The sequence below is a fragment of the Aotus nancymaae genome, unplaced genomic scaffold (genome assembly GCF_030222135.1).
Source record: "Aotus nancymaae isolate 86718 unplaced genomic scaffold, 86718_ANA_hifiasm-v0.15.2.pri h1tg000029l, whole genome shotgun sequence".
NCBI lineage: Eukaryota > Metazoa > Chordata > Mammalia > Primates > Aotidae > Aotus > Aotus nancymaae.
The window spans coordinates 1,491,623-1,517,075 of NW_026988442.1; the positions used below are offsets into that span (position 1 = coordinate 1,491,623).

The 25,453-nt window shown below is 41.4% G+C and overlaps 1 protein-coding gene across 1 annotated transcript in view; it reads right to left on the reverse strand.

Annotated features, from left to right (window-relative positions):
- Nucleotides 1-1,464: 1,464 nt before the first annotated feature.
- SLX4IP (SLX4 interacting protein) overlaps nucleotides 1,465-25,453 on the reverse strand; it is a 205,828-nt gene continuing 181,839 nt past the window's right edge. Inside the window, exons 7-8 of the mRNA XM_012455439.3 lie at nucleotides 10,606-10,706; nucleotides 1,465-9,351 (exon numbers count right to left, since the gene is read on the reverse strand). Coding sequence (XP_012310862.3) covers nucleotides 8,631-9,351; nucleotides 10,606-10,706 — 822 coding nt within the window. The 3' untranslated portion in view covers nucleotides 1,465-8,630. The remainder of the gene's footprint in view (nucleotides 9,352-10,605; nucleotides 10,707-25,453) is intronic.

The following is a 25,453-nucleotide window of genomic DNA, read 5'->3' on the forward strand; positions in this document are numbered from 1 at the left end:
GGATCTTAGTCCTACAAATGCAAGGAACTGAATTTTGCCAACAAGGAAGCTTGGAAGCAGACCTTTCCCTGGGTGAGCATCCAGCTGAGGATGCAGCCTGGCCGACGCCCTGATTTCAGCCTAAGAGATCCTGAGCAGAGGACCCAGCTAAGAAGTGTCAAAAACTATGAGACAGTAAATTTATGTTGTCTTAAGCCTCTCAAATTATAGTAATTTGTTACACAGGGATGGAAGACTAACATAAACCTCTCCTAAAAAGGATCGTGGGGCTGGGCGCGGTGGCTCACACCTGTAATCCCGGTACTTTGGGAGGCCAAGGTGGGTGGATCATGAGGTCAGAAGTTCGAGACCAGCCTGGCCAATATAGTGAAACCCCTGTCTCTACTAAAAATACAAAAATTAGCCAGGCGTGGTGGTGGGCGCCTGTAATCCCAGCTACTCAGGAGGCTGAGGCAGGAGAATCGCTTGAACCTGGGAGACGGAGGTTGCAGTTGAGGCTAGATTGAGCCACTGCACTCCAGCCTGGGTGATAAAGCAAGACTCCCTCTCAAAAAAAAAAAAAAAAGGGTTATTATACCAGGCTGTGTCACTTGTAGGTGTTCTACTTGGCTGTGACTATACAAACTGTTGTTGGCTTTTTCCCTGATCAATTCAGAGCCAGCTCCCAGTGCAATGGAAAAAGCTCGTTCAAGACAAGAACGAGCTACAGGACTGCACAAAAGTGGTGCCTCATTAAAATCTACAATAGTGTGTAGTCTGTGTGTGTTGATAATAGCTGTCTACAGCCTGCAAATAATGAGAATAGAACACAGTGTTTTCCTCTATAGCCCTCTAAAGCCCCATCTTATAAAATGTGTGCCAAATGAGGGAAGCTCAGATACCTGGCCTTGGAGGACTCCAGGACACTCAAGTCTTGAGATAGTTTTCTCTTCTTATGAAACAAGATAATGTTTGACTTTCATTTTCTGGAGGTTTTCAGTGAGTTGGACATTTCAGAAATACTTTGTGTTCCCACCCCCAGCTTCCCCAGAGGCTTTCCCTACAAGGAAATTCCCTCCTTGGCTGTAGTCACTGCACAGTGGCCATTTCTTCAGCACTAAGAAGGAGCTAAATGTGAAGCCAAACTTTCTCTCCCACCATCGGCTCTACCAGGATTGCCTTTGCATGGCAGGCAGGTGGCCTAGGCAGACATGCATAGCTGGTAGCAGAAAATTAAGGTTTCTCTTAAGTTCAGTGAGCTTTTCTAAAACATTATTAGGACCTGGAGTTAAACTTGACAAACATGCAAAACAAGAACCAAAGCTGTTTCTATAACTGGGGCCCAAAGAACATGAGATCTGATAAACTGGTACCAAGAAACACTATCTTCAAGGGAAAAGAAAATTTGCTGCAGAAGTTTCACAGATGGATGCACAGACTCCTTGTCTTTGAACCTGTGTAAAGATTTTAGTGAGATCTAGAAGGTTCTTCCCGGTGAAGATTTTTATTGGCATCAAAACAAGAACCCCAACAGCAACACAGATCCCCGACACCTCTGGCATAGAACGCTCTACTGCCTAGAAGTGCTTTCAGATTGATAGGCCATTTTCATGGGAGAGCCACCTGAGAATATTTTTTTCTAGATGCCCCAGGCTATGCCACAGGCAGATGGCCCACGTACTGAGCAGAAGGGCACCAGGACAAGGTTCACTGGGGCAGCATTTTAAGGAGCATATACGAATAGAGCAGTGGTGCTGCATCACAAGGTCCTTCTCTGGTACTGTGACAGGAGGGTCCCTCTAGGCTCCTCCTACTGGGACACATTCCAACCACCCAGCCCAGTCTCCCACCTCCTGGCTGGAGGTTGCCCTGATTTACCATTCCACCTCTCCCTCTGACAACAGGAATGGATATGCTGGTATTCATCCTCTCAGGCACCCACTGTGGGTTTGGGAAAGAGCCTTCTGTGTTCTTCTCACCAGTCAAGCGTGTGAAGGAGGAACTGAAAAGGCCTTGGGAGCTGCTGGGCCTAGAAAAATTCCCAGTCAATCCATCACCTGCCTCCTCTGGAGCAGGGTCTGTCAGTCTCTCCATCATTCCTGGGGCAGGTCGAGTGGAAATGAGGGGTGTGTGTGCGTGCGTGCGTGTGTCTGTGTGTGTGTGTGTGTGTGTGTGTGTGTGTGTGGTGTCTAAGTGCAGAACAGGACTGGTAACAGAAGTGCAGGCGAGAGGGCGTGGGAGACTGGGAACTCATTTATAAAAGCTCTTCTGCCCTAGAGCAAGTCAAACTCCCTGCTGAGGAGTTGCTTTTTCTTCCTCCCTTTTGAGTCTTGTGTGCTGAACTGACCTCTCCCCTGGCAGAGGTCAGCGCTCTGCTCACCCCGCACACACTCAGCCTTCTGGGGTTTGATCGCCTTAGAGCCTGAAGAGGAGAGAATTCTTCAGCTCTAAATTCTGAGAGAAAAGCCACAGTAAATCTCATGAAGAAGTTGGTTTTTTTTTTTTTTTTAAAGAAATATATATACACATTATGATAAAAATCTTTTGGGAACTGTGCAGAAAACAGAAGGCAAACATAAAAACCATACATCATTATATAGCCCCCTCCCACAGCCTACTTCACTCTGAAAATAAATCAGGCTGGGTAATGAATGAGGTTTTAAGAAATGCAACTGAACTTAAAACACAAGGTCAGTGTCTCATCCTAGGTAATCCTTTGGAGGATGAGAAATTCTCCTGATTTTCCCACAGGGTTATTTCAGATGCAATTTCTGAGCCAAACTATTTTAAAAGCGTTCATTCTTTCACTGCCCTGCCAAATGCTAACTTGAGATTCACATGCACTTTTAGAGAGCCTATTAATGATATTAACGATCATGATCAAAGGCAAACCCCAGAGGTTTATGTAAAATTTCGGACAATTATTTAGGTGCTTTAAGACCCATCTTCTGAACGAAGGTAACAATTTCTCAATGTTGGCAAAGACGAGAGGTGTGTTTGGATGTGTAGGCTCTAAAGCAGCCGAACCAATGTAGAGGGGCCTTCAGAAGAAAACAAAATACATCTCTTTGTAAGATTAAAATGTATGACTGTTGACTGACAACTTGTCCCCAAAGCCATTCCTACTCATATACTTGCAAGTAGGTGGCATACTTCTGATTTGCAGAAAGCCCCCTTTCTAAGAATACTCAGCTGACCCTGTCTCTTTTAACAGAAAGCCCCTCTTCTAAAGATACTCAGCTGACCCTCTCTTTTAACATCCGCTATTTACATGCACACTCCACATTTTTAAACAATAGTTCTTAACTATGGTGTCTCCTGAGAATCACTATTTGATGAGCTTTAAAAATCCCAACACCCAGGCCAAACCTCAGGGATTCTGATTGAACTAGAGGCTATCCAGGTAGGTGGCCAGTGTAGAGAACCATTTTCAAACAGATGGAGAAATTAATACATGAGGGGGTATGTTTATCCCAATGCACTAAAAGCTGTGTTTGGCACTTAAACTATTAGAGATAATTTTATTTGACAGATGAAGAAACTGAGGCCTGGGAGCTTACATGACTTGTACCAAAATACATAAAACCAATTAGTGGCAAAGCAGCAGCCTGGACCCAGGGATTGCAGCTTGCAGCCTCATGCTATTATGCAGTCCCCAGATCCCAAGCCCAGCCCCCATGGCCAGGGCAAGGCATCTTTCCTGTGGGTTAGGCCAGATGGCAGGCCACCATGACCAAAACACTAGGAAGAAATGAGCTATGCCTCATATGCTGTGGTGGTTCTCAGCATTGCACGCAGAGCTATTCCAACCTGATACTGAAATGCTTCTGAAAAGTTATGTATAAAACTATAGAAGTTAAACAAACAAACAAACAAACAAAAAAAACTATAGAAGTGTGCAGTACTGAAATAAAAGGCAATGTAGACAGTCAGCCCAGGACTTCATCAGTTCTGAGTAAAGATTATATCCACTTGGAAAACAGAAATGAATCCATTTGGGGAATGTCAAGATTCTTGGAAAGGAGTCAAAGTGCCATAGTTTAATCCTGCCAAGGAGGTCTATCTTAGCTCAGAGTTGGGAGCAGAATTGGGAACAAGTCCACGTTGTATGTACCCCAAAATCTTATAGGTCAATTTAATCCAAATGCTTCATGCTGGGTTTTCACTGCCTAAATCTGTAAGGCCAGTGGTTAAATGGAAAGCTCCTTTGATTATTTTACAAAGTATTCAAAACTGCAGGATTAGTTCAACAAAGAAAACACTTCTTACAAATACAGCATAATTTAAAATAGCATGTTCAGAAAAGGGCAATTTGGGTATGTATTTTTTGGGGTTAATTCACTTGTTTTTGAAGAACAGAAGTGTATACACTAATTTTTTAAAACAATTTTACTCTATTCATAAAACAGTACATTTATGTCAAAATGTACTGTTTTATGAATAAAGAGTAAAATTGTTTTACTCTTTGTTCATAAAACCTTAGGCATGCACAACTATTGAATTATTTAAAGAGTTAAAACAAATGAGAAGATAAGGAAAAAAGAGCTCTCCTGGTGACTTACTGCCATGTTTGGCTCTTTAACTTGATTGAAGAAAATTATTTGGGGAATCTGTCCAATTCACACCTTCTTTTCCCTGATCAAATACTTTAGAGTCAAACATATGGTTTTTTGATTTTTGCTCAAGCAAAGAATTAAAATTTTTGATAAGTAACTGTAAGGTAATACGATGTATGGTAATATTATGCTGCCAAAGGAAACATTTGAATATGATTAAATTCAAGCCCAGTGCCGGGTAGCTCTAGATAATTAAAGATAATTTTATCCATTCAAGTCCGCGCTGTTAAGCTGCACATTGACACATATTTGTTCCTTGTTTTGTTAAATAAATATGGAAACCAAATTAGAGGGAGTCCTGCAGATTTCTGAGAATTTAATTATACCCTTAAATTGCAATACCAATGATATATACGGTTAGAATTCTGTACTAGGTAATTACCTGAATTAACTTCATTTTACAACACTTAATTTATTTTGTACTAAGGAAGTCTTTTAACTATTTAAGATAAACCAATCTAATTTTGATTTTTTTTACTTGCTCCAACGTGTTTCAATTCATTAATGTTTCAATAATAAGGAATGAACTCTCTTGTCTTGACAAACCAAGCATGAAAATTTCCTCATAAAAGAAGAAATTAAAATGATTTCCATTTTCAAGTCACAGCACGCTGAAAAGAGAATTTTGGGCTCTTAGGAAAGCCATTGTCACCTCCAAAGGAGGGCCACTCATTACAGTTTTGTGGAAATATTATAGCAGGGCCTGCCAAGAAGGAATTCAAGGAAACTGGGAATGGCGACACTGTGATCCCAGGCCATTCTCTTGAGCAGAGGTTTCCTTCCCTTATGTGTTCTGCCCTCGCCAAGCTCTTTTCTGACATCAAAAGCCACTGATACGCACAACAATCCATGCTAAAATCCAGACATGACACCAAAAGCAAACAATTACACTGTGATCCCATTTCGGTCCCCGGGCTATATCTTGAGATCTTTCAGAGATAAGCTATATTCTCCATAAGTCAAACTACAGAGGGTTTTTATGATTGTTGCTTTTTATAAAATGAAATACACTTCTATACTTCTATAGTATTAAAATAAGTGAACAAAAGAACTGCAGCACTTACTCCCCTACCCCCAAATGTTTGCTCCTTTGCATTTCACAATTCATATGCATATGTGGATGACAGTTAACCTTTAGTGGCAAAGATAAGAAAATGTGAAAGAAAAATCATACAGATTGTTCCCAGACCTTTCTTGTTTATGGACACTGAAATAACCTCAACACCAATATATTAAGATGTCATCTGAAAGCACATGGAAGTGGCTTAGAATCCATGACACTGAGAAAGTTAGAGAAAATCAAAGGTACAACATCAATCGAATTGGATCATTGACTTCTCCAAGATTGGAGTCACAGGGACTTGAATATAATTTGGGGTACCAGGTACAAGTGGTTGAGTAACTTGTCCTTTTTGACTGAGAATACTGACAGTGTTTCACTTTCAGATGCCCAATTATTAAGATCATTAAGAATATCAAAACACATACCATTCCCAACAGTGAGAACCCTTCACTTCCTACCTAATACGCAACAACAACAACAAAACCCTGGCATCCATTTACCCCTTTGTACTTCCAAATATCCAAAGAATCACACGACCATTCAAATAACAAGAGATCCACGGGTGTTTCAGACACGTGCAAGAAAAATGCTTAAAGGCAAAATTCCTCAAACACATGCCACAGTGTGGGAACTGAGAGCCATTTCCTCTGAAAAGCCTGTTAAAATCCCTTTTACATGAAGCGATGTGAGGGCTGTGAGGAAGACCCCATCTATCTAACCAAAGATGCTATTTTCCCTCTTAGATCACAGTAATTGTCATATCCCCAAATATAACAAACTCTAAAGCCAAGACTTTTCTTGACAGAGAGTCATTCTAAGTATTAGCCTTAACCACCAAGCCCAGGTTAGCTAATGAAATAAAAACTTCTCAATACCAGAGTGACACTTCAGAGAAAGATGAGAAACAAACAAAAAAACTTCTCTACAGAAATTTTCTCTGGTGGCTCTAGCTCAGATATCTCCCCCTAGTTCTGGAGCAGGCAGGGATTACTGTTCTAGTACGGATGTCGTTTTAATTCGAGACTCTTTTCCAGAGAGCTGCTTCCTGGCCTATCCCTTGGGTTATTACTTGTGTCCTCCCTGTTTATAAATCATTCTAATAGTTTCTGTTTAAGAAGATTCAATGACACACTGTGGTCCTGTCTTCAATAAAGAACACACGTGGAATACTGTTTGTTCCTAAGAGAGGGGCCTATGGTGGGCTGTGGAAATGCACATTCTACCAAGTACTGCGGAGGATTCCGCTGTGTGCAGTCCACCCCTATTGTATAAGCAGAGTCAGCACCACTGAAGTTAGTATTCTATTGGGCTCCCTCATCTCCTATAGAATCTCTTGATTGGGTTCAGCTGGGAGCCGGAAAAAAGCCAGCAGGGACGAACACAGGACACCAGTAGGCAGGGCTGTTTCAAGTGGGGATGGTGAGGCTGGATCATGGAACAGGGACAGGTTTCCAGGCAGGGATTGGAATGTCAAAGTAACAGTATCTACCTCCACAGCCAGGCTTGGTGACCAAGACTGAACTTCATGACCCAAAATGGGGCCATGAAATATGGCTGCTGCTTCATGAGTCTTACTGTCTTAATAAGTAGGGACAGGAGATATGGGGAAGGACAGAATGAGATGGAAGAAACCACTAATCCAGCTCAAGCATGAACCTACACTATGTCTGTTTCTGTATTCTTTTCATTTTTTTGGGCTTTTCTAGGTGGTTTTTCTGCTAACTTCAACACTTTAGGGAATATACTTGGTTTTCCTTATTACTTAAGGGAGGTGCTATTTCAAAGGCCCACCCCATGTTGAACAGAAAAAAAAAGATGCATTAAATAAATGGACCTTGAATGTTGTTTCCTTCCTATTTCAGAATGAAATTGAGTTAAGGAAATTTTTAGCAGGTGTCCATCCAAAATAAGTCATTGCTATAATTCACTATGTGACATTTCAGCAAGCCCACCAGAGACAGTGGTAGACTGTAAAGGGAAGGCTCCCGTTTTGAAATCTGAACTGCCTGTGAAGCCTTCCAACTGGGAAACTGGAAACTGGTCACTGAGTTCTCGTTAGGTTCTGGTTTGTCTCAAACCAAAATCCTGAAGGTGCGCGCAAGAGGAGGGACTGGGACAGGCTTGAGCTATAGGCAACAACAAGCCTCTCCAATGTCTTCCCCTCGTGCTGGGAAGAACTGCCCATCAACTTCAACAATTATAGGGGTAAGTAACAGCTTTCTGGGTACCATGGTTGCCATACTGCAGAACCCGGGAAGAGAGTGATCCATACCCCAAACCCAAGTGTTTTACAAGTTTGAGAGAGTCCAAGGGGATGCATGTCCACATCTGCCTCCATCTGACGAGCCGGAGACCGTGGCAGCCAGGCTGGAGGAAGTACCAGGGAGTGTTCCATTAGTCCAGTGGTTCTCAAACTCAAGCCTGTTTCAGAATCACCCAGAGGTAGTTACTCAGCAGGAGGAGGGCCCAATAACCACATGTCTAGCACATTTCCAGACAAGGAAGCTGGTCCCAGGACCACACACTGTTCCTCCACTGCCCTACTACTCAGGCTGAGGAGCAGGAGGATGGATTGTACCCCTGGAGCTGAATGGCGGCATGGTGGTACTGTCTCTGTGTGGTCCATTGCATAGTGATGTCCCAAGAAGGGGCTCATGATCAGTTTTTTCATGCAGTTCCTGCATACTCTCCTTCCTGACAAGGTGGATGGCTCTTTGTCATAATACAATTCTCTGAAGACAGGCATAAAATACAATGAGAAAGTGGCAATGCTGTTAGAACAAGCATATAGCCTCCTGGTTTGAAATGCTTTCACAACAAACCATAGCCACAACACAGATAACATACTTCCTATTTAAATTAATCATTCTAATTAATTCCTTTGAAATCCCGGCATCTATACACACAGCTCTCTTGCCACAGGTTTGGCCCACTACGTCTTCAACTCCAGCGCTGCAATCCTCTCTTTGGTGTTAGTGGCCCCTTTCATATTTCTTTTTTTTCTTGGTTGGGCTGTTCTGAATTGCAGATAATCTTTTAGTGCTTGTGGCTGAGCTGGTTTGCTGTGCCTGCCCTGGGTTATTTTTCATAAGATGTCTTGAGGAGAGACTTTCCACAACATGCAACTCTTCCTTAGACGTGGTTTTTGCCAAATCTTGTTTCAAAAGTAACCCCGGATCTGACAACTCTAAAGCTGGCAAAACCCTAACAGCTTTGCTTTTTTCCACTATTATTTCTCTTGGGACTAATCGATCACTTCCAGGAGAAACTCTCTTGTGGTGGTCGAAGTCTTCCGCAGAGCTGCAGTTCCTTCGTTTCTGTTGGGTTTTGGCCACTCGTGGACTTTGTTTTGGACCTGCTGATGCTGACTCACAGCTACAGACAGGGCTCCCGCTTAGAAGCCCTGTCTGTAACCGCTCCCCAGGATGAGGTTTTTGCTGGCCGCTAGTGTCTTCTGGCTGGGTCTGATTAACTTTTTCCAACTTTTGAACAGGAAGCCTCCAGTGGCTCTCAGCTGCCTTTATGTAATCCTTTGCTTGTCCTGTGGATTCTGATGGGGGACTGGAGGAAGCCTGACCATTATTCCTCCTCCTTGCTATCTCCGCAATCACTGAGTCACTAGATGTTTCCACAGTATCTCTTCTGGGCTGTGATTTGCTCACGACACTGCTTTTTGTTTCAGTTCTTTTCACACTGAAACAAACAAAAATGATTTTATGCTTTGTAAAGCTGTCACGGCACTGTTTTCTCCAAATTCCCTCTACTACATTTCCTTCACCTGAAAAAGGAGACATGTACTCATACCTGCCTTCTTGCCTCCCCAGCAAATGTAGAAACACCCACCACCACAAGTGTATGTTTAAATGCAGATTGAATCAAGCAAAAACCTTCACATTTTCCATTATACTAGGATACACTTGCTTATCAATCATTGGGTTAAAAATGGATTTATGATGGTGTTCACATTTTAACTAAGGCAAATAGGTATTCATTTCTGATGTGAAGGGTCAGTACTGCCTATGTTTGATATACTGATTTTCTTTTTCCAGAAGTAGACTCAGGCTCTGTGTACACAAATATGCATGTACACATAATTTCTATTTGTGAGATTCTGGAATTTCTCTCAGGCTATTTCAAGATGTTACCCAAATACAATCACCATTTAGCTGGTGTCAGGTTTGTTGATCAAACTTACGGGAGAGGACTTAGTTAATATAATTTGAAATGTCCTGGAAGAAATTTCAGATAGCCAGCATGAAAGGCAATAAAGTACAATCGTGGAAGACAAGAAAGTGTTGACATAGCTGTACATAAGCCCCTTGCTTCCCACAGCATCCACAACAAACAATGTAAACTTCACTCTGATGATAAAGTTATCTTTGAGGGGCAGGATAGAAGCTGCAGAGGGAGAATCAGAGACTAAAGATCTCAACTTCAGCATATATTTACAGGTTTGTGAATGGCAAGAAATTTCCTCAACCACCAAAACATTGAAAGCTGAAATATTTATTTTGGCTAAACTTTAGTGTGAAAACAAATATATATATAATATTCATGTTCTTACTGTTGACACCAGGAGCATGAGGATTATCGTAATTATACTGAAGTCGGAACAAGGGTCTTAGGAAAGGAATGTGTTTTTTTAGATCTGTCTGTAGTCCCTCTGAAAGCGGCATGAAACACACCACCAACAGGTGCTTTTCATCTTCAAAGAACGTGTCATTAATTACTCCTTGCAACACACCTGTGAAGCAAGGACTCTATCCCCACTGTCCAGAAAGCAAGAGAGACAGGAAGGAGGGGAGAGCAAGTACGTGATGGAGGGAAGTTTGTGCTTCAATTCCAGGCACTCTAATTCTAGACTTCATGTTTAATTCTAGACTTCATGTTATCTATCCGTATATAGAGGCAGTCAAAATTGAGAAAAAGGAAACATACTGCACCTACATTTCTTTCAGAGCATTTCTCCGGAGCTTTGCACTGGGAGGAGGTGAACTCTCTGCACACTCAGCAAAGTAATCAGACACTCCATGGAGAACTCTTTTTGTCTACTCGAAAAGATAACAGAGGTTCAACCAGAAATCTATTAGCTGAACATGAGAGAAAACAGTTACACTCTGAATGTCCCAATGAACACATTTATTTTTGTAAAGGCTGAATGAAACTGCTCAGTGGTAAGCTATTTTAACCTTTTTTACCTAGGACTTGATGGTTAATTGTAACTTCTTTTGGACTCCCAATCCACACATTTCATACATTAATATGCGCCATAAACATACAGAGCTGTAATTCCAAGAATGTTGATTCCAATATCTGATATCTGTGAGGGTCAGGCTGTGACAAAAGCCCCAGAATCCCTGTGCGGGGCAGCAGCGTGCCTGTGAGCTGTTCTTACAGCAAGACCTGGTGGCGCAGTGGTCTACACCCTTATCATCCTAAGAATTCCCCGTATTTTCTCTATCTGCAAAAATAAAGAATGTTTTGTAACACCCAAGACCATAGCATCAGTCAAATCTTTTAATATTGGTATTTTGAAAACTGGAGTTTGTGATTCTTGGCTATTAAAACACTCAGGACTTTTTTCCTTATACTAATCACCACTCTGGTTTTATGTAATTCAAAGATTATCTGCCTATCTATCCTTTCGTGTTCCCATGGAAGCATCATAAGGAAGTAATTATAAAATGTAAAAGCCTACTTGCCTTGCCAGCATTAACCCACTTCATACTTTCGGAATCTCTTCTCCTTTTGGTTATCAAGTAGATAATCCAGACAAGGTGTTAACTCCTGTCATTTTCTAAGACACTAAGTATTCTTCCCCATCAAATTTCAATAAAATGTTGCTACCACTCGAAACAGCTTTAGTAAGCTGTCAGTAGGTTCTTGTTTTAGACATTGGAATTAGCAGTGACAGCCCCAGAGCACCTGGTAGGTGGCAGCCATGAGTACCGTGCCTGGTTATCCTACAGGCGGAGGAAATGTGCTTTGCCTAATCACTGCCCGGCACCACTGAGGATGGGCTTTTCACTGTCTTCAATTGTGACTATCCGTCTCAGACCTGGCACAGTATCACTCAAAGTCATATCTGGTTATAATTCAAGTCACTTTTAAGCTAGGGAACAGAATATTCTAGGTTTTATTGGATTTTATTGGATTATATTCTCCTTTTTTTTTGTTTTCTAAGACTTAGTAGTTGGCTAAAATTAGTGACAGCTTAAAAGTCAAATAAGAGAAACAGAGAAAGAGATGGAAAGAAATTGAGATTTATGTGTGAAACACTTCTAAACATGCCCTATAAGTACAGTAGATTTTCCCCTTACAACCACACCCTGTAAATGCTGTATTTTCAGAGCTGAACAATTAACATAAGGAGCATGAGTCAGGCTTTGAACAACTCTGTGGGAACCAGAAAGCCTTTTGCTATTAGGAATGATGTAAATTCCCCAAGGCTGGAAGAAATCCACAATGGAAGGCAGACCGGGTCATAAATAACAACAATGAATACTGCATATACCACATAAAGTATGATGCTGTGATAGTGACACTCTCTTCAACTCTCATATTAAATTCAATCACTGCCTTTATTTATTTTAAAAATTCAGTTTAAAGAGCACTATGCATTTCCTATGGGAACTTCAAAAACTTCTTTAAGAAGCAGAGCAGTCAGCTCTCATCCCAAATTCCTCTGACAACAATGGAGGAAAATGTCCTTGGAAGAAAAGGGACAACAGAAGAGGTGACAGAGTGACAGGAGGAAATGTCCTGTTCAAAAAGTGTAAAATCTGTGACTTAGATTTTTTTTAAAAAAAGAAAGAAAAGAAAAAGAAAAAAAGAAGAAAAGAAAGGCAAGGCGGGGTCTCTTGCTTACAAATTAAAACCACATTTGGCAATTTGTTGAAGGAGGCATATTTACATTTGTATGAAGACTGGGTGGGCAGGAAAAAAAAGATTAGATTCCCTCTTCAGCCCCTGAGCTGTCAGGTCTCATTAAAAATCTCTTACTCTAACATTTCTAGGGTCAATTCACTCCCCTTTGTCACTAAATCAGAGCCTCCGGTGCCGCTCCCTGCAGCCCCCAAACAAGTATTCCTAAGAAAGCAGCTATCACCTGGGAACAGGATTTCCTAAAGGGAGTCATACTGATTACTAATGGCTTCTCATATCTGGCATCAAAATGCAATCTGAGGCTTATCCAGAGGCACAATGCCAAGGTACAGATATATAATGTGTGCCAGGAGGGTTGTAAGTGCTTTCTGGGCTTACGAGGAGGACGCTACTACTTTTCAGATTCTGTCATGAATAATGAACCCATCATATTTTGCAAAGAATGGAGGTAAACTCAACATATTCAAAGAGGCTACCAAAGAGTTGGCTATCCAAAGTCCAGAATGAGGACTCATTCTGAGACCATGGGGACTCGGGTATTTAAAAAATAGATTAACCAACAGGATCTCTTAGGGTCTTCATAAATGATTCCTTACAACCTGGAAGCTAGCTCTTTCTTAGGCCAAGGAATAAAATTCTACAAGTATCATTCCTTGGTATACTCCATTCCCAGCCAACTGCCTCACCCCCACCCTACCTCCTATTTTGTTATACTTTTTGGTTATACTTTGAAGATTTTTGATTCATAAATTTTTCTCTATAAAGAGTGTCAGTACATAGTTCTAGGGCAAAACCAAACAGAAGGACGGCAAGGCCCTGGTCTCTAGGGAAGATACCCTCCCTCAGCAACCTAAGCAGTCTAGGCAGGCCACACAGGGCAAGGGGTCAGGACTTTTTGCCATCTTTGGGGGTAATCTGGAGACCAGTGAATGTACCCCAAGGTTGAAGACAGTCAAAGCACATGTCCTAGTACAGAATCAAGGGGAAGGCCGAACAGATGAATGAGTATGATGATGGGTGATATTACCCTAATCCTGTATGGGCTGACCTGGGAAACACATTTTAAATTCCAGGATAGAAAGGACTGCAAAGAGAGTCCCCAGTAGTATAAGCTAGGTGACTAAGATATCCTTCTTGTCTCTAATCAGAAAACAGGTTGATTTGAGATGCACAAAATACTGAGTGAGGCACAGTGGTTCATGCTTGTAATCCCAGCACTTTGGGAGGCTAAGGTGGGAGGATAGCTTGAGTTCAGGAGATTGAGACCAACCTAGGCATCCCAGTGAGCCCTAATCTCTACAAAATATTAGCCAGGCATGGTGGCGTGCACTTATAGTCCCAGCTACTCAGCAGACTGAGATGTATCACTTGAGCCCAGGAGGTCAAGGTTGTAGTAAGCCATGATCGTGCCACTGCATTCCAGCCTAGGTGACAGAGTAAGGCTTTGAGAATGGAAAGAAAAGAAAGAAAAAAGAAAGAAAAGAATAAAAAGAAAGAAAAGAAAAAGAAGAGAACAGAAAAGAAAGAAATACTGTGCAATGTTTAAGTCCCAAAAGCACACTGAAACTGTGGATAAACCAGGGAGTTCACCCCACAGTGGCTTACTAAAAACTGGATTTGAACAGAACACTGTTGGATTAATGAGAGATAGGGAGAGAAGTTGGCCTAACACAGCAGAGAAAGCACCTGCTCTTGAGCTTTCAATCTCCTCACAAAGTCTGTAAAATACAGGAGGGGCTCCCATAGGCCAGTGGAAAGACTGGCTGCATCAGAGGCACAGAGGGAGCCTTTTGAAAATAGACATTCCCAAGACCCATCCCTGGAAGTTCTGATTCACAAGATCTGGGGTGGGGCGAGGACATCTATATTTAGGTTCCCAGGTGATTCAAAACTGCTGATATACATAAAACAACACTCAGCAAGGCAAAGCAACAGATAAACAAACACAAACTGGTACAATGAGACAGCCTTTTGCAAAGTGTGGTCCGTTTATCCCATGCATCAAAATCATGTGGGGGGTGTGTTAAAAAATGTTTTAGATTCCATCCCAGAATTTGGATCTCTAGGAAGTGGGGTAACGGTATGCACATTCCAGGCAAGCCCCTCAGTGATTCTGATACCCAGCAGAACTACTGAACCTCTGCCCCAAAGGCACACAGAATTGATAACTGAGCAGAATCCTGCAGAATAATCCAATCAGGCAATACTGAACTCTACCAGACATTGCTTGAGGCCCTTGAGGGAAAAGACCTCACTTTCATGGAGCCCTTATCTCAATGGAGAAGACAACAAACAAATAAACATGTGTCTGGTGGTAATGAGGTTATGAGGAGAAATAAACATCCAAAGGGCCATGGGGTGCTATTTTAGATATGGTGGTCAGGATAGGCTGTGGTAGGTAACAAGGAGGGCTTTACACCAAGACCTGAGTGAAGGACAAGCTACAGGCTACAGGAGCAGATAGGGAAGAGCATTTCAGGCAGGGGGAAGAGTGAACACCAAGGCTCTGAGGGCAGGGTATGCCTGAAGGTGCAGAAACTGGAGAGTAAACCAGGGGGAGAGGTCAGGAAGCAGGAGAGAGAGGCGTGTGTGTACTGGTGGTGAAAAGGCAGATCTTGTGTGACTTTTGTAAGGATGGCATAGTTTATTGTGAGGAAGATGATATGCCCATGGAAGATTCCTAGAAGAAAAGGGACTTGACATTTTAAAAGGAATGCCTTGGGCACTGTAGAGGGACAAGGTTAGATGGAAGAAGACTAGTGATGAGGCCTAGGCAATGATTGATTCATTCAGAGATGATGGGTCTTGGAGAAGGTGAGTAGTGGGGAACAGTGGTTAGACTGGAAATATAATTTGATGGGAGACCCAACAAAATGTGCTGATGGACTCAATACAGGGAGTGGGAGAAAGAAATGTCACTGGTGACTCCACAATCTTTGGTTTAAACAACTGGATGAAGGAAGTTGGCCTTTACCAGTGCAGAAAACATAGCAAATTTAGGGTCAGGCTTGGGGGAATAGGACTAAGAAATCAGTTTTTTAGGTGCTGCTATGGTATGACTGTGTCCCCTCCAAAATGCAGGTGCTGTCAATGTGATGGTATTAAGAGGTGGGGCCTTGAAGAGTTAATTAGGCCATGAGGGCTCCACCCTCATGAATGGGATTAGGTGTCTTTATAAAAGGGCTTGAAGGAGAGAGCCCTTCCACCTCATGGGGACACTGCTCCTCCTTTCCAGAGCATATAGCAATGAGACATTATCTGGAAGGCAGAGACTAGACCCTCACCAGACCCCAACCTGCTGATGACTTGATCATAGACTTCCCAGCTTTGAGAACAGTAAGTAGTAAATTTCTGTTCTTTGTAAGTTACCAGTCTCAGGTATTGTGTTACAGCAACACAAATGGACTAAGACGGTGTAAGAGTCCTCCTAGATATCTAAATGGAGGTGCTGAGCAGGCAGGTAAGATACAGGTTTCCAGCAGAGGGAGGAGGTCTGAGGTGCAGACACAAAGCTGGGAGGTCCTCAGGGTCAGTCAGGATGAGTTCTACTAGAAAATGACTTTGAATGAGTTAAAGAAGTTGAGAAGATGAAGAAGATTCAGGAAAAGAGACTATGAGGGAAGCACCAGTGAGGAGGAGAAAAATCAAGACAGCATAATGCTCCTGGAGGCAAGAGAGAATGACATGGAAGTGAAGAACAAAATGCCAATGAAAGTGACAACTGTGGGCCCGGTGCGGTGGCTCACGCCTGTAATCCCAGCATTTTGGGTGGCCAAGGTGGGCAGCTCACCTGAGGTCGAGAGTTCTAGACCAGCCTGACTAACATGGAGAAACCCTGTCTCTACTAAAAAAAAAAAAAAGATTAGCTGGGTGTGGTGGCTCATGCCTGTAAGCCCAACTACTCAAGAGGCTGAGGCAAGAGAATGGCTTGAACCGGGAGGCGGAAGTTACAGTGAGCCGAGATCACGCCATTGCACTCCAGCCTGGGCAACAAGAGCAAAACTCCATCTCAAAAAAAAAAAGAAAGAAAGAAAGTGACAACTGTATGGAACACTGCTGACCTGTTATGAGCAAAAACTGACCACTGGAAGGAAGGCGATTTTGACATAAGCTGTTTTTGGTGAAGTGCTGGGATCCAAGCCTACCTGAGATAGGGTCAAGGGAGAAGTGCAAGTGGCTGCATTTGCACTTCTCCAGTATGGAGGCATACTGAAGACCAGAACTCTCCAGGAGAAATAGAATGTGAACTGTACAAGCAACTTGAAATTCTACAGACCCATTAAAAAAGTAAAACGACACTTTTAAAGGTGAAATTACATTTCAATAATATATATTTAACATAATACAAAATATCATTACAATACGTGATCGATATAAAAAATATTCACGTTCATATACTAAGTCTGCAAAGTCTGGTGTGTACTTTATACTTAGAGTACATTACTTCTGACTTGCCATATTTTAAATACTCCATAGTCAAATGTAGCCAGTGGCTCCAAGTGCTGGCCAGCACAGGTCTAGACAACACCACTTTGGAAGAATTTTACAGTAAGGGGAAACAGAGAAATGGTGGCACTCACCATTGTCACCCTCAATACAGCTTGATGAAGTAGATATTAATACCACACCCCAGGGTCGGATGCTGCTGGCTAGAATCTGGTGTGACATGGACACATAGCATGGGATGGTAACACCACTACAGTCCATCTGACAAGCATGGCCTCTATTGGGAATGACTCGCAGCCAGCTCTCCAGCACCTGGTTGAAGGCTTTGAGACAGTAATATTAGCTGATGTTGGAGTTTATGGGGGCAGATCTTTGGGGCCACGGCATTAGGCTACTGGTCACTCCAAGAGTCCTTGGGGTACACCAGCCAATCCCGGCTCATCCTGAACACAAGGCCCACCCCATATGGTCCTCCTAGTACCCTTCATAGCCATGTTGGAAGCATATGGCAGAAGTTATGCCGCCAAACTCTTGTTTTTAGGACTGTAAAACATTATACGATGGCAATAAAGGGATAAAAAAAAGCTATTCAGGGTCATTAAAATTGTTCTCAAGGTGGGACTTCATGTATTCTCAGTCTTCATCTTCTGAGAGTTGGATCTGTTTTCTCATGGTTATGTACATGAATTTCTTCTGATTCTGTTATATTTGATTCCAAATGAAAATAATTAATAACTCAACCAGAAGATTTTAAAAGTAGATAATTCACAGTAGAATATTAGAATACATAGTCTTAGGACATATTCAAAATGTTACTGCTTCTCAATTCCTCCTAATCCCATCTGCTGAGAATGATACACCTAAAGCTGATCGAATCAGGCTGAGGCTCCTGGCATATGAGTCCCAGCATAGAGGTGAAAGGGAGTGGAGGCTAAGGTCTCATGTTCATTGTTGGCTTGTCCCAGAGCCAGCTTCTCAACCCCTTGACGGTTGGTTTCTCATCTATCTTTCAGGATTGTTTGGGAAATTTAAATGCAGTGGAGGTGTATGAAGCAACTTTGGAAACTGGAAAGTATTGAGCACATTTTCAAACCTGATGCCTTCACAAACCATACGGGGCTGGAGAGAAGGCAAGGATGCCTTGTATTCATGAAGAAATCATATGATTCTCAAAGTCCTTTTCCCAACATCTTATCTGGGCCCCAAAGAGTATTCATCAGGGTAGGTAATGTCACTATGTGATGGATGAGAAGAATGAGACCCCCAAAGACTAAGTGTAGGCCATACATGCAGTCAGGGGCAGAACTGAGTTTAGAGCCTGCTCCCTGTGCAGTACTCTCTTCGCTTTTTGGACACAGTATCATTTGCCATCATGGTTCGACATGGACTTATAGAAAGAGAAGAGGACTTTGGTTCCAGTCCCCTCTTGGTAACTACCTGACTGTGAGATTTGGACAACTGACATATTCTTTGAGCATCAGTTTCTTCATCTATAAAAAGAGAAATGATAATAATACATCTATGATGGACACTCATTTAGTTTGTGGAAGTAATACTCAGAGTTTTGTTCTGGAAAGTCACATCTTCAACCCCCATCCAATGTCCATGCATTTCAAGAGATCTTGTTTCCACACATGACTACAGAACTGGGCCTATGGCTGAGGCCAAACTATTGAATTCACAAGCCTCAAAGAGATGCGTCGGCCATAGCTGTCCTGGCAAGAAGCCTGATCTCTTCCCGCTGAAAGGATATGAAGCTGGGGCTGTTGGGACCAACCACCACACATAAGCTGAGAGTGAAGCCAACACAGTGGAATCTGGAGCCAAAGATGGTGAGAAATGAAGCCTTAATGATGCTCTTTGTGTCTCTGATCAAGCTGTATCTGAAGTCTGGACTTCTCAGGGGCATGAGACAAAAACCTTCCCCTTTTTGGCTAAGCCTCTTTGAGTTGGCCTCGCTGTCTCTTGAAAATGAAAATGTTCAAGACTGATAGCAATCTCTTTTCAGGTTTGTTGCACTGAATAAGTTATTGTATGGAACAGCCCTCTGCAAACAAAGCCTTTTGCCAACAATAAAAGCATATTTAAAGTGTAATATATTATCAGCTTATTTTGGGGGCACATAGTAACATTAAAGTATGAAACTGGAACTATTTTAATTTATAATGAGGCAAAAAGAAACATTACAACCATACTTTAGTGCAACACCTCATGATTCTTCAGGAGCATCAGCCATGCGAAATGTGACATATTATATGAAAGGCTCAGTTAGTTACAGAAAAACAGCCCAAACAGAGCATCTATGACAATGACCACAATCTCAGACCATGAGGCAACAGAGCCATGCAGAAGCCACGTGTCTTTAAAATGAGGGAGAAGTCTCTCTTTCCTAAATTTCACTTATAATACTTCCTTAAATGTTTTGATAATAACGAAGTAAAAAGCGCAAAACAGGTGGGACAAAGTCGCAATGAAGAACTAAAAGAAAGGATGGAAGCATACAAGTATGTGTGTACTGACTCAAGGGCACCGAAGCAAACAGGAGGTGAAATGAAAAGTGGTCTCGTATGAATTCCATTGGGACTGAAGTTGTTCTTCTCTAAAGATGATAATAATGATGGACATTTGTTCTGAGAACAAAGGCAAAACTCTTGGTACAGGGGCTAGCACCTGGTATGTGAGTCTGCCTGAAATGTCCACAAGGCAGATATGACCTTCCCGATTTCAGACATGAGGAAATTGATGCTCTGGGCAGCCAAGCCATCTGCCCAGTTCCCACAGTAAGGGGCAAGCCTTCATTCCACACGTGTCTGACCCTGAGTCCGTCCTCTGAGGACTTCACTCCTCTGCCTTCCCATGAAGAGGATTGGTCTCTAAGGGGAAGTAGAGCCAGGGCTGATGATGCTGCCACTTGGGTTAGTTGTGAATCATTTTCCCTTTAAAATGATTTTTAAAGTTTTCTTTTCTTCTGAATTGATGCCAATGAAGCTCTTGTGTAGATTTGGGGAAGCACCCATAAGCAGCTGCTAACAATATCACCCTAAACATGAAATCGGTGAAAAAAATCAAGCAAGTTATTTCACAGGAAGTATACATTTCACAGGGATTTTCCAGTTTACATTCACCTACCCTCAAGAACCTAAAAATATATCCTGATCAACCTTAGCCTCTATGCTTGAATCTCTGGTGCCAAACAAGTATGACAAATTTGGACATTTTGAAGAATTTATGGGTTTGGGCCAACATTTGACATTGTAAGGCTTATCAACTGTTCTGAGAATTGGATGGAAGCTATTTAACTTTGACCAGAAAAAAACATAAAAATACATTTTTTAAAAAAAATTTCAAGGAATTCATGAATCATAGGCTAGTAACCCCAGTTTAAAAGAAGAAGGGAAACAGCTGTAAAGAAAAAAATAGAGAGAAACATAATGGGAATTACCCCAGGCAGAGCTGGGCTACTTTAGGAGGTCTCCTTGTTAAAAAAAAATACCTTGTCTGACAAAGGCCTGTGGTTGAAAAGTACCAGCACCTGCAGGAAGGTAGACAGCACTGCTTTCGGGATGATAAAAGAAGGATGATATCTTTCCTAACATCTCACGTGACAGAGCACATGGGCCTGGACAGGGACATGGTGGAGAGAGGTGGGCAAACATGAAATCCTGCCATGCAGGGAGTAGCCCAGGGCCCTGATGGGAAAAGGGCCTAAGAGCTAGAGAGAACACACTACAGATGATTGTCTCATTTCAAAATTCTGCTCTGAGCTGGCCTTCTGCCCAGGGATGCGGAAGGAACAGCTCTTGCCATTTCCCTGGGACACAGATACTAAGGCCTCCTCTTTCCAAGACTTAGAGCTCATGATAGTAACAGCTTTTGTGAACTAGTCTGGGAACCTCATCCCCAGTTATGACACTGTTTCCTTGGGAAAATCAATACTGAATTCTAAATCATCTGTTTGCTAATGAACTCTCTGTGCTATCACTGTGGGTGTTCTGATGAAGATGTGCTTTTAGGAATTCAAGCCTGAGAAGTCTGCTGTCTCGTGATTCCTATGTACTTTAGAGAGGTGACTGGGTCCTTCCTCCAAAACCATATCTCACTGTGAGTCTGCTGGCAGCTACTGGAAATTGAAGGTGTTTAGCTGGGTGGTCGCTGCTCCTCCTCCTCTTCCTCTGGATATTGGTTAACAGAGCTCCCACTGAATGTCACAATTTTTGCCTTTAGTGTGTCTCTCTCCCCACCACTGACTGGCTGGCTAAATGGGGGCTTATCACTTAACTCTTTGGTACTTCAGTTTTTATAGCTGCAAAATAAAGTTGAGTTGGCAAGTGGAGAAAAAAATTAGGGAGCTGAGTTTCTTGGGAAAACATTAATAATATAAGCAGATGGATAGTGTCAGGTATTTTTTTTTTATTTCAAGCAGGAAGGAGAAGATTGTGTAGCAGTTTGTTAATGTGGCGTTAATGGTATTTAAATGAAGACTTCTTCAGAAAAGAAAGGAAATGATGCTGATAAAAATTAATACTGTGTAAGTGCCTTAATCTTTCTTTGACATTTTAATATTCATTATTTCACTTGCTCTTTAGGAAAACTTGAGAATGCTGTACAGCAGGTATCATGTTTACCTTTGCTTAACAAGTTAGGTGATTAGTGCTCCACGAAGTCAGATGACTTGTCTAAGGTCATCAGTAAGTAAGGGGAGAGGCAATGATCAAAACCAGGTCTTTACTTTTTAACTCCAATCCCTTTCGTTTTTCCTAATCAAATCTATCATGGAAAAGGGTCATCAATGGAGATTACGAGTCTCTGCACATGCAAAGATACACTATGAGAAAAAAACCACAAAGGATTAGGGAGCTGAGATACATCCTATTCCAAGTTATCCTATCTAACAGTCCTCATTTACTTAACGTATCCTATTCTACTTCAGCAAAGGGCAGGTTCCCTTGTGGGGATGATGGTGGTGGGAGGAGGCACAAACCATCTTTTTCACAACAAATACTGCTGGTTAAACATTTGGGAAAATTTTATTATTAAGAAAAGAGAACAAAAATAATTTCATTATTAACAATAGAGAAGTCAGGTTCCTATAATATATAAGCAAAAAATAATCTTTTAAAAAAATGATTTAGGCCGGGCGCAGTGGCTCATGCCTATAATTCCAGCACTTTGGGAAGCTAAGGTGGGAGGATCACGAGGTCAAGAGATCGAGACCATCCAGGCCAACATGGTGAAACCCTGTCTCTACTAAAAAAAAACAAAAAATTAGCTGGGCATGGTGGCAGGTGCCTGTAGTTCCAGCTACTCGGAAGGTTGAGGCAGGAGAATTGCTTGAACCCAGGAAGCAGAGGTTGCAGTGAGCAAGATCGTGCCACTGCACTCCAGCCTGGCGCCTGGTGACAGAGCGAGACTGTCTCAAAAAAAAAAAAAAATCTTACCCAAGAAATATTTTTTCTTATTTTCTCCATCTTAGTCTAGAAAAGCCAACAGAGGATATCTTCATCCCCACTACCAGCATTTGCAGAAGGTCATCCATCTGCCAGTCCCTATAAGGGCAGGTGGGGATGGTAGCTATCTAAGGAAAACAGCCCATTGTAGGCCACTTGCTAAGGTTATGGTGCTAATCTATTCCCTACCTGTTGAACATGTTCTGACCCAGAGCCTTGGCCTTAACTGATTGGAAAGGGACAGGGCAGTCAGCATTGGGAGGGGACAAGCACCATGAGAATTCTTTCATACTAAACAGTAGTGTGACTTAGGAGAAGTATTCAATTTAGTGCTTAAATATTGTCTCTTGGCAGTATGTTCCACTAATCTTTCTACTTAGATGATGCTACAGTGAGGACTAGCCTTGTGTGGCTGATGCAGGCCAGTGGAACCTTGACAGCTATTTTGGCCACAACTCAAATGAAGCATAAGGCAGATAACCCAAATATCTTAGTAACATCAGCAAAGTCCAACTGCTAAGGGGCAAAGAAGAGCCTGCTCCCTACAGATGCCTCATTGTCATGTGTACACCGACGGTGTAGAAGAGGCAGACAGAGCTTGGCTGTCCCTTAAACCTAAAGATCACAATTAGCATGATATTGGTCAATACACAGAATAAAAAGGACCTCATATCATAAACTAAAATACATTCCATAAAAATATCAGAAGAAAATATAAGTAAATGTTTATCTAATTTTGAAAAACGTAACACCAAGATCATCAAAAGCAGAGATCATTACAGAAAACACAATTCTGAGGATACATAAACATAATGTATCCTACCATACAGTACTGACATACAAGTGAAAGGAAAATGATAAACTCACTGAGAGTTACTTTCCTTACTAGATAAGAAGTTTTCATGTACCAGAGTTTGTCAAATACAAGATCATCAGTAAAAAAAAAAATGGAAACACACTGCTGACAAATAGGTCCTAGTTAAAACACACACATACACACAGGGACCTCAGTTTATTAGGTATGAAGTATGAAGCAGAGACCTTGTGTTCAGAGTTGTGGCTAATTTTTATTTTCTTTATATATGTCTGGATTAAAAACTTTTTTGTACAATGAATATGTGTACAGTTTCGGTAATCATTTATTAAGTAAAATCTAAGTTCATAATATTGTGGAAAATGTGCAAACAGCCTCTCTCTACTCAAAGAACTTTCCCTAGTGCTACAGGAATCTCTTGTTAATGTCTTCCAACCAATTCACCACTAGCGTTGTTTAGAAATAAGAAAAACAAAATTTTTTAACTCTATGATAGATCATAAAAAACCTGGAAAAGTCCTCACTTATTTTCATTTTCTAAACACAAAAATAGAGAATTCTTTTCTTGAATGATCTGATTTATATGTATGCAAAAGCTCTCTTAGGAAGTTAAAAGATTCTGTCATGAGGGTACAAATGTCAGTGCACAGTCAAATGTTAAGTAGCTTATTTCTTCTGTTCTAAAAACATAAGGCCTACAATGTTACCTTACAATTTCTATTTATATCTTTCTTAAGATCAAATATAACTACCCTGGAAGTTTTTCTAATCATAATTTTTAAATCTGCAAGAAAATTTCTTCTTTGTGCAAAATTATTTTGTAGTTTTTATTTAGCTACAGTTTTATTTGCTTCCTCCAATAGAAATGCTATGTGAGAAAAGATTTTTGAGATAATTTGATACCCTCCCCCTTGAATGAGAGGAAGCCTATGGCCCACAAAGGCTGGATTATGCACAGCTGAGGACTGTAACAGCAAAGCTAAAAATAACTCAGAAAAATAAACTCATTTTCACTTCAATTTTGTATTCAAAAACTAGAAGGAGAATTCGTTATCACTAAAAAGTAGTGTGACTTAAGAGAAGTATCTGAGTTAGTGCTTCAATATCATTTCTCGTCAGGATGTCCCAGTAATCCTTCTACTTAGGTGATGCTACAGTGAAGACCTAGCCTTGTGTAGCTGGGCTATGTCTACAGAATCTGGGCAGTTATTTTCACAGCTTGACCACAACTCAAATAAAGAGCATAAGGCAGAGAACTCAAATACCTTAATGTATATATCTACTTTTAGGCAGTACAAGCACTACAGATCATTTTTTAATTTCCAAAAGAATCGCAAACTTTGACAGCTTCAGTTTTAAAGTAAAGAAAAGTAGGTCTGGGGGATTTTGGACTTTCCTTCTGAGGAACGGTAGAAGAGATCCAAAGGAACCCTTGGATCCAGAATGAAAAGATATTTAGGAAAAATGGAGGCCCTATCTGAACGACATTTTTAGGTCACCAGGATATCCTTCAGCAGCCTTGATCTGCCAAACTGTAAGCTCCTTGAAGGCCAAAGTGCTTTCTTACTTTTCTTTGTTTCCCTGAGGCCTACCAGAGTTCCCAGTATAGAGCTGGAACTTAGCAAATTATGTTAAAATGTGATGGTAAAAACAGATGGGAAGGCTGATCTCCAGAGACTAGAAGGAATGGCTGTAACTAACACACAACGAAATAGTAGCTTTGTGCTGACCCAGAAATGTCCCAGTTATATACAGAGTTCTATGGTTATTTACATAACTTTAATGAAGAAATAATAGAAATAATAAATAATTTTAAATTTCCCAAAGGCTCCAGGACTTTACATCTGAGAAAGAAAACAGTTTCTATACAGGCTCTTGAGTTTTTAAATAAGAAAATATTGTTGGAATGAAATGTAGCTGAGTGCAATAAAAATTCACTTTATGTTCTTCATATTTCCAAGGAAAAAAAAGGTGAGGAAAAAACAAACCAAATAAAGGTAAAAACTCTCAAAAAGACTCCCCAGTCCTATATCTAGCAATGGGTCAAAAACTGAGGCAACAAGAGTTTTGAGATTTCTTATGAGAAACTCCAGTAAGAAAAATACAATGACTCATTTCATAATAATGCCCTTTCTTCCCAAAGTACACATCACAATTCCCACATCCCTAGCACATGGGCACTGTGTGCAGAGCTATTGCAACA